At 41.4% G+C, this 9647-nt stretch overlaps 1 protein-coding gene across 1 annotated transcript; it reads left to right on the forward strand.

The window, feature by feature from the left end:
* The first annotated feature begins 6154 nt into the window (after window positions 1–6154).
* Window positions 6155–6719, forward strand: LOC136389547 (large ribosomal subunit protein mL42). Its single transcript, XM_066361383.1, has one exon. It carries the CDS (start codon window positions 6162–6164, stop codon window positions 6591–6593), a length of 432 nt encoding a protein of 143 aa, XP_066217480.1. The 5' UTR covers window positions 6155–6161; the 3' UTR covers window positions 6594–6719.
* Window positions 6720–9647: the final 2928 nt, after the last annotated feature.

The raw sequence follows: 9647 nt of genomic DNA on the forward strand, positions 1-9647 counted from the left end.
CTTTTTAAGTCGAATATGCACAAATAAATGAATTGGCTATTTAATATCGGGAATGTTGATTTGCGTTTGTAATATAATAGATGAGATGCATTATTTAAAATGTTCTGTGAATTCAATTTTGTAAGATTTATGAGCTGGTGGATATATTTCTACTTGAGTTAATAAAAACAGTGGACATCATCTATCATGTACACTTATTTTAGACTTTAAGGCTATACTTTTCTATTTTTATAGCTGAGTATGCCTTTATCCCTCAAGATCATGCCAACATCACCAAATTGTGCCTTTGCCCACCCAGGACATTTTGTTTCTACTGTTTGGTTCCACCTGGTAGTCCATCAAACCTGAATTTCATCAGGGATGTCAGTTCTGCAAAGTGTTCTCTAAGTCTGGGTTCACATCCTGGAGAATTCTATGACCTTCCCAATATTTAAAAAATAAATCCCTTTTGTGCTTCCATCAGCCAGGGTTGGCTTCTGTTGCTTACCACAGAAAATCCTAAAGACATTTTTCTAAATAAGACATACAGATGGCCAACAGGTACTTGAAAAAATGCTCAACGTCAGTAATCATCAAGGAAACGCAGAGCAAAACCACAATGAGATACCACGTCACACCTGTCAGAGTGGCTGTCCTCAATAAGACAAGTAGTCACAAGTGTTGGCAAGGATGTGGAGAAAAGGGAACCCTTGTGCACTGTTGGCGGGATTGCAAGTTGGTGCAGCCACTATGGAAACCAACAGGGAGAGTCCTCAAAAACTTACAGATAGAACCACCATCTGACCCAGCAATGCTGCTCCTGGGTATTTATCTGAAGAAAACACTGACTCGATAGTATCTGCTCCCCCATGTTAACTGCAGCACTATTTACAATAGCCAAGCTCTGGAAGCAAGCCAAGTGCCCACCAGTGGATGATAGGATGAAGAAAACGTGTTAGAGAGAGTCAGTGGAGAATTATGCAGCCATAAAAAAAAAAATGAAACCTCGCTATTGTAAATCCAGTAGCACTCAGAGCCCTGGTAGTGCTGTAGGCAGCAGGAGGGAAAAGACAATATTTGGGCAAAAAAAACATAAAACATAGTCCTCATTCTCTCCCTCAGTGCCCCTATTTTTCATCCTTGGAATAGAGAAGGAATAAGTGTGTCCTCAGAGAGAAAAAAATGCACACTCATGGTCTAATTGCCTCAGATTCTCAATGATAAAAAATAATACAAAAGAAACTCAAGGCTCAAATTGTTCCGGAGTTGTGAAGAAAATGCATGTCTATGTTTTCACTGCTTTTTTCAAGTAAAGATTATTTAGTGTATTCACAGCAGAATATCTATGTTTTCTCGCCTATGTCAGCTGTGACTCAAACCTTGACGACTTCGAATTTAATAGGGTGCAATGATGGACATAAAAGAGTAATAACTAGGATCCCTGCTTTTGAAGAGCCCTTAGACTCTCACCATGGATGACTGTGAGGGTCCACAGTTTGATCTCCTGAAACTCGTCTCTGTTCTCTGCCCAGCTCACTGTCCAACCTGTCCCCCCTGCAGTCCTGTCCTATTGCTCCCACCATCTCCCACCAACAATTGTCAACGACCCCCCCCCCCCCACGATTATTAGAACGCCTTTCAAGGCCCTCTATAATCTGGTCTGAACCTACCTGTCTGATCTGGTCTGCCACCATTTCCAAGTGGGAATCCGTTAGCCGGGGCAGCGTTTCAGCTTCCTGCAGCAGGCAGACCTGTCTTACGGCTGGCTTCTCCTCCTGCTGCTCCCCCAACTCAGGAAACCCAGCCCCCTTCTCCAGCTATCCAAACCCTGTCTCTCCCTCTTCCTCCTTGAAATGCTCTCAACTCCTTCCTTCCAAGGCCATGTCTCTTTTCTGATTTCTTGTTTTTGTTGTGAAGACTTTACTTTTTTTAGAGTGGTCTTTGGTTTGGAGCAAAACTGCGATGAAGGTTGAGAGATTCCTCACATATCCCTGCCCCCCACGTGCACGATCTCCCCCATCATTAGCATCTCCCACCAGAGTGGTACATTCGTTAGAATTAATGGACCTACGTTGACATGTCCTTATCACCCCAAATCCATAGTTTACGTTAGTGTTCACTCTTAGTGTGTAGTTGATGGATTTGGACAAATGTATAATGACATGTATCCACCATTACAGTCTCATAGAGGGTATTGGGATTTCCTTTTAATTCTAGGCATGCCTGCATTGCTAGTTACCTGCTTTAGGAGTGTGTGCCCTTCCTGTCTCGGTTATTAAACAAATGTTTAATGAACCCGTGGTCTGCCAGACCATGCGATTGACACTGGGTATACAGCAGTGAACGAAACGCAGCTGGTTTCTACCCTCCTAGGCTTGATGACTGGGTAAGGCAAGATAGACTGGAAGCAAACAAAAAAACAAACGTAAAGTAACTTCACGTGCTAAGTGCTGCAAAGGCAGAAAAACGTTAGAAAGCCATCCAAGAATAACAGAGGGGACCTAAGTGAAATGGGGTGGAGGGTGGGGCAGGGTGTGGTTAAAGAAGGTCTCTGAGTAAGTGACATTTAAACAGATAAATGTCTGTTTAATGAGTGGATAGGATCGAGGCAGCCTGGAAAAGGGTGGCAGGAAGAATATTCTAAGGAACAGCATCTGCAAAGGCCCTGCGGTAGGAAGGAAGTAGCTCAGTGAACATGAGGAACTGAAAGAAACAGAGGAGGCAGAGGAGAGTTGGGAAAGATGAACCCCTTCTAACCAGCGACACCAGGATTCCTTAAGCCTGGGGACCCCATTTTATCATTTGTGTACCATTTTATCTTTTTAAATTAGACCCGAATGGTCTGAGTACTGAACATAATACTTAACACTCAGTAAATATACCACTAAGTTAAAGGACTGGACTACCTGTTCATTGACAATCTCACAAAGACATCAAACTTGACAGAAGAAATTAGACTAAAGTATGAAATAATTTATAATTAAGCAGAGCAGTTTTATAACTCTGGTAGGTCCTGAGGACTCTTACCTAGAATGCCTTACCATGCTCACATGAACCAAAAAAATGCTAAAATGAACCCAGAGTTCACACCAAACATTATTTATATGTTACTACCTCAGAGTGGAGTTGCAGTTCATTGCTTTTCATTATGAACGTTTAAAAAGACATATATTAATTTTTATTTGCAAAGTTTGTTTTTAAGTCAATTTTTTTCTTTCAGCTCTCAAACATTTTTTAAGACCTTAGAAAGAACTACGGGTCCCAAGCACTTTGCCCGATAGGCCCAAGGCTCTGGAATCAAGGGCTGAAGTGAGATGAAGAAACAAACGCTACAAGGATTCAGGGAAAAGAGACATCAAGAGAAGCAGGAGCCTCCCACGCTGTGAACCGCATAACCGGCCTGCCAACAATGGTGGCTCCTAGGAAACAGAGGAAGGCGGAGGGCACTGTTCGACCGGCTGAACTCGGACACCAAAGCACAGGTTAGTACTGTCCATGTAAGAAATGTCCAAACCTGGAAACATTTTTATATGAGATTGTTTGAGCCAAACTTTTGCTGGGAAGCAAAATCTCAACAGATCAAGCAAATGCTCTGGTAAATGGTCATAGAAGAAATTTTAGGAGGAGCTTTATTGTTAAGCCGGCGACATGCACAGGGCATAATCCCCAATCACGCAGTATGGATCACAGTTCTGAGGCTGCTTTTATAGACAAAATCACATACTGCTTGGGGGAAAGGGAGGGGGAGCAGGGTACAAAAGTCATTTACTAACAAGCTTATTGAATTTTTGCCATCTTGTTACAACATTTATCTATAGCAGGGGTCCCCAAACTTTTTACACAGGGGGCCAGTTCACTGTCCCTCAGACCATTGGAGGGCCGGACTAAAAAAAAAACTATGAACAAATCACTATGCACACTGCACATATCTTATTTTAAAGTAAAAAAACAAAATGGGAACGAATACAATATTTAAAATAAAGAGCAAGTAAATTTAAATCAACAAACTGACCAGTATTTCAATGGGAACTATGCTCCTCTCACTGACCACCAATGAAAGAGGTGCCCTTTCCAGAAGTGTGGCGGGGGCTGGATAAATGGCCTCAGGGGGCCGCATGTGGCCCGCGGGCCGTAGTTTGGGGACCCCTGATCTATAGGATCTATCAAAAGGAAAAAAAAAAAAACCAGTCCTACACACTAAGACCATGAGATAACACAGCAGTGATGAATGCTTTACATACCTGACAAAGACATTCCCAAACCTTCTAGGATTTACAACCTATCCCTGTCGCCACAATAGTGGGAAATGTTTAGTTTAGGATAAGGAGAACAGCTAAATGAAGTTATCATACTTTTGCTAAGAGTGTTGGGGTTAGCTTATTAGGAAGTCTAAAGCTAGTTCCCACTTGCTTAGTTTACAAGTTTTGTACATACAAAGAATTTCAAAGTGATGATTATTAGAAAGCATATAAAATGTTACAGAATACATCAAGGGGGAGAGGGAGCTTGTGATTCCTTTGTGTAGAGCAGTGGTTCTCAAAGTGTGCCCTAGAAGATTTCCAGGTATGCCCTATGGTATTCCAGAGAAATATGCACTTGTTGGGGACCAAAAAACCAACAGGGTTTTGGGGGAACAGAGGTGTGGGGAATTGGCTGTAAGCTCACAGTCTGCCCAACTCCCCACCTCACTTGCCTGATTAGGTTGCAAAAGGCTGTTAAGCTGTGGTGCTGGATTGTTTACACTACCCCCCATGTTCCCCGGAAAGACTGGAGGCAAGTTTCTTCTATCCTTTGGTGTAAAGTTAAGATGATATGTATGGTGGGGATTTTGGATTGATGATTAAACATAAAGAATTGTCTCTTGAGCCTTTTGGATTTCTATAAAAGAAGAATTCGTGGCAATATCTAAAAAAGTTTTGAACACTTTGCTATAATTTTCAACATCCTATTTATGTGAATTAGGATATTCTACCCTTAACACAATGAAAAGTAAAAAGAGAGGAATTCTTCAGTGTATTGATGAGGAAATGAGAGTTTGCCTTTCAAATATATGCCCAGACATTGAAGAAATCTAGGACACATCAGGCTCATGTTTCTTATAAACACAAGAATAAAAAACCTTAACACAATCGTGCTGGGACCTGCTGAATTTACTAAATCTTACTAAGAATATATCTATATCTATATAAAAAGATAACTTTTTTGTTGTTTATTTATTTTTTAACCCCCTTTTTTTTTACAAATTCTAAAAAGCGTAATTCAAAAAATGTAACATAAAAATGTTTTTTAATGTCAGAATAAATTTAATTTTGTTGTATTTATTTTAATTACCATAAAAGCATGCTTGGACTTTATATATTTTTTTCTTTAATATTTGACTTAATTATTATAACATATTTCTCAGAAATTTGTATATAGTGCGCCTACAATTATTTGTAGGATTTTAAATGCGCCCCGACTTCAAAAAGTTTGAGAACCACTGGTCTAGAGGTATACGTCACTCTTATGACTCCAGGGTGGGAGGGTGAGTCAGGATTAGTGTAGGATTTTTAATTAAGGTACGTAAACATTGTTTCCTAAAGGCTTTTAAGAAAGGAGAAGAGGAAAGGGTTTTCAGATAGGTTCTATCTTCTTTGCTCTGTCTAGCAAGTGGCATCAGTCCTCCTAGAGAGCTATATGAAACAGTTACACTATGACTAGCTGACTTTTGCCCCTGCAAACTCTTCTTCTTGCATTCTTCTTGTTTTTTCTTCCTCAGAAAGGAGGGGTAAGGAGGCCTGACTCTTGTTTTTGAAATACTAATACTAACAGTTTTGCAGTTCCTCGGCACCTTATCACAGTCTGGTCAAACTCGGACACCAAAGCACAGGTTAGTAGTGTCGATGTAAGAAATGTCCAAACCTGGAAACATTTTTATATGAGATGATTTGAGCCAAACTGTTGAGAATTGCCGGGAAGCAAAATCTCAACAGATCAAGCAAATGCTCTGGAAAACATCAGTTTCACCACTTATTTTATACAACAGAATCAAAGGGGAAGAAGGAAGGGTGTTACAGGAAATCTACTGGTGGTAGATTAGGGAGGCGGGAGAAAGTAAAGCAGGAAATCTCTGTGATTGGGTAAAAAATAAAATGTATAGACAGAAGCAAGATGGCGGATTCGCGGTGAGCAGCTGTCAAGGGATGAAAATAGTATCAGCAGTGAAATGGGCAATATCCAACAGAACTATCTTGAAACATTTAAATCCAATTCAAAATGGCACAATATATTGTGTTTGTCATAAATCCACGTATTCTTCTCTTCCAGATGACTATAATTGCAAAGTAGAGCTTGCTTTGACATCTGATAGCCGGACAATAGTTTGCTACCATTCTTCTGTGGACATTCCATATGAACACACAAAACCTATTCCTCGGCCAGATCCTGTGCATAATTATGAAGAAACACAGGATCAAGTACTGAAAACCAGATTAGAAGAAAAAGGTGAGCACTATGAACAAGGACCCATGATAGAACAACTTAGCAAAATGTTTTTTACTACTAAGCATCGTTGGTATCCTTGTGGACAGTATCATAGACGTCGTAAGAAACTGAATCCGCCAAAAGACAGATAATATTGTGTACAGTAATCAAAGAAAGGTGTTATCCTGTGTTTCATTTGCCATTTGAGAAAATGCTATCAGATATATTCACTATTATGTTATATTGCAAAATAATAATAAAATGTCTTTTCATCTAAAAAAAAATGTATAGACACACACTCCGTTGACATAGGCAGCTATAAGATAGTTAACAATTAATGTGACAATAATAACAATGAGAGAGTTTGTGGTTTCTGCTCTGGTGGGGTGGTTTCGCCCTGAGGAGGCAGGAAAAGAAAATTGCTCCTACATTTTAAAGGCATGTTATCAGGTACTTATTGTAGGTGCAAAACAACCACTGACAGGCTCAATTAAGGTAAGCATGGACCTTTGTTAGAGAAAAATACTAGCCTAGCCTGAGCAAGCAGTGATGCAGTGGATAGAGCATTGCCTGGGACACAGAAGACCCAGGTTCAAAACCCTGTGGTCCCCGGCTTGAGCGTGGGATCATAGACATGACCCCATGGTCCCTGGCTTGAGCCGAAAGGTGGCTGGCTTAAGGTCGAAGGTCACTGGCTTGAGCAAGGGGTCACACGCTGTGCTCTGTAGCCCCCAGTCAAGGCACATATGAGAAAGCAATCAATGAACAACTAAGGTATCACAACAAAGAACTGATGCTTCTCATCTTTCTCCCTCTCTGTCTGTACCTATCTATCCCTCTCTCTGTCTCTGTATTTCTTGCTTTAAAAAAAAAAGAAAAAGAAAAATACTGGCTTAGGACATGACTACCTTCCATGAACTGCTTTTAGTTAGAAAGTTTTAATTTCAGACCAACTTAGGTCTCTGAGTCTGCAAGGCCACCATTCCAGCCTCCCCTGAGCTTATCAGGTTCAGCATGTGGCCCCTTTTTTTGTCTACAGTAGGTCAATTTGCAGCACTAGGAGTGTTGGTAAAAGGTAACCATGTCTTTTTAAAGTCTGAAATGCCCAAGAACAGTCAGATTTTATGAAAGCAAACGTCAAGCCATTCAGGGAAAAAAAGCCTAGGTCTGGTTACCTGGCCTGAGACACTGCACAGGACGAGACCGACAAAAACCCAGCACCGAGGACACAATGCACAATGGGAAGGCAGGAAGCTGAGCGCTGGAGAGACAGGGCAGGCCAGAATGCAAATTCCTTAATGAGGTCAGATTTGGAAAAGTCTGCACTGGGAAAAGGAGGGCGTTGGTAGAATGAGAGCCTCCTAGTCTGTTCAGACTGTCAGAACACAATGCCACAGTCTGGGTGGCCTCACAACAGAAGTTTATTCCTCACAGCGCTGGAGGCTGAGAGGTCTAAGATCAAGGTGCCGACAAGCTAGGTTTCATTCTGAGGCCTTTTGTTTCGGCTTGTAGGTGGCTGTCCTCTCACTGTGTGTTCACATGACCTCTTCTTTGTGGGCACAGGGGAGAGAGAGAGTGTATGCTAGCTCTCTGTATTTCTTCTTCTTCTTCTTTTTTGTTTAAATTTTCCAGTGATCTGAGAGGGGGAAGGGAGAGAGAAGCATCAACTCATTGTTTCCCTTCGTTGTTTCATCTAGTTGTGCACTCACTGATTGCCTCTCATACGTGTCCTGACTCGTGGTTGAACCTGTGACCTCTGGCGCACAGAGTCGATGCCTCATCCACTGAGGCACCTGGCCAGGGCCTGGGACTTCTTTTAAAGGCACTAATCCCATCATGAGACACCCACTCTCATGACCTCATTGAGCCCTAAGTCCTCCTAAGGCCCTATCCACAAATACTTTCATACTGGGAGTGGGGGCTTCAACATGTGAATTTTGAGGGAATATACTTCAGTCTATAGCAGAAGGATACACTTAAAAGGGAAACAAAGGACTGACCCAAGACTTGAGGAAAAAAAAACATAATTCTTTTTTGAAACAGCACTGTAATAGTGTAGGGAAGAGCAGGAGCTTCCTGCTAGGGAGACCTGGGCTGAATCCACTTACTAACCCTGCGGCCTGGGACACACTACTTAACATCTCTGAGACTCAGTTTCCGCAGCTGTAAAATGCAAATAAAAATGCTCACATTATAGGGTTGTTGTAAGAATTACAAGACAGAGGGTTTCAAGTATTGACACTAGAAAATATCGGAGTCATGCTACCTGTCACCGATTCAGCCAAAAAAGGAGAGACAGGAATCGAATCTCTACGAGTGCTTTATTCAGATGGCCGACGACCTGGGGAGATGGGGGTGGGTGTTACATTCCCATATCGTCTGAGCCCCCTATCCCCAGCCAACCTTTTTATACGGGGAAGAAGAGGGTAGGCAAGGGTTTTGAAATTTTAAAGATGTGCAAACGGAAGCTCAAAGAATTGGATAGTGTAGCCCAAGATCATACTGCTAGAGAATGACAGGCTTTGGATTTGCAACCAGGACTTACGGGTTTCCAGCTCAAAACAGCAGCTTCCCTGCTCCAACTTTCGTGAGGTTGCTTGTTGGTCATACAAAATACCGGGGGGGGGGGGGGGAGTAGATTGTAAGAGAATGCTTGGCTTTGAATGAGCTTATGTCTCCCAACTTGGACAAATTCTGGCTGGGGTATCAATAGAATTTATATATGAGAAGACTGTTGGCAGTTTTTCAGGGACTATGGAGCCAGGAAGGGATGCCAGAAGACTGTGGATGGTACACACTGTTCCAATTTGTGAAAGGGGAAAGAAAGTTGATTCTGCAAACCAAACAGAGATGCCAGTCCTGGGCAAAGCTCTGGAAGGGCAATTTGTGAACATAAAACAAGAGAGGAGGAAATAATAATTACTAGGTGCTAACAGATGTTCACTGAGAAGAAACTATTCCAGATGCACATCGCTCTCCTTTTTGATAAGGTAAACGACTGGTATGTTTTTTATTTAGACAATGCATTTTGTTCATTATAATGAGCGAGTTGGAAATGTGTAGACAGGAGGGTAGACAGATGGGTTCATAACAAGTTGAAATTTCATTTTTTTTAAAAATTAAGAAAGAATTTAAAATTTCATTGTTTCCATAAGAATATAATATTTTGGTTATTCACTTTTTAAACTTGAGACAATTGTAAGTTA

This window comes from Saccopteryx leptura, chromosome 1 (assembly GCF_036850995.1).
Source record: "Saccopteryx leptura isolate mSacLep1 chromosome 1, mSacLep1_pri_phased_curated, whole genome shotgun sequence".
NCBI classification, from domain to species: domain Eukaryota; kingdom Metazoa; phylum Chordata; class Mammalia; order Chiroptera; family Emballonuridae; genus Saccopteryx; species Saccopteryx leptura.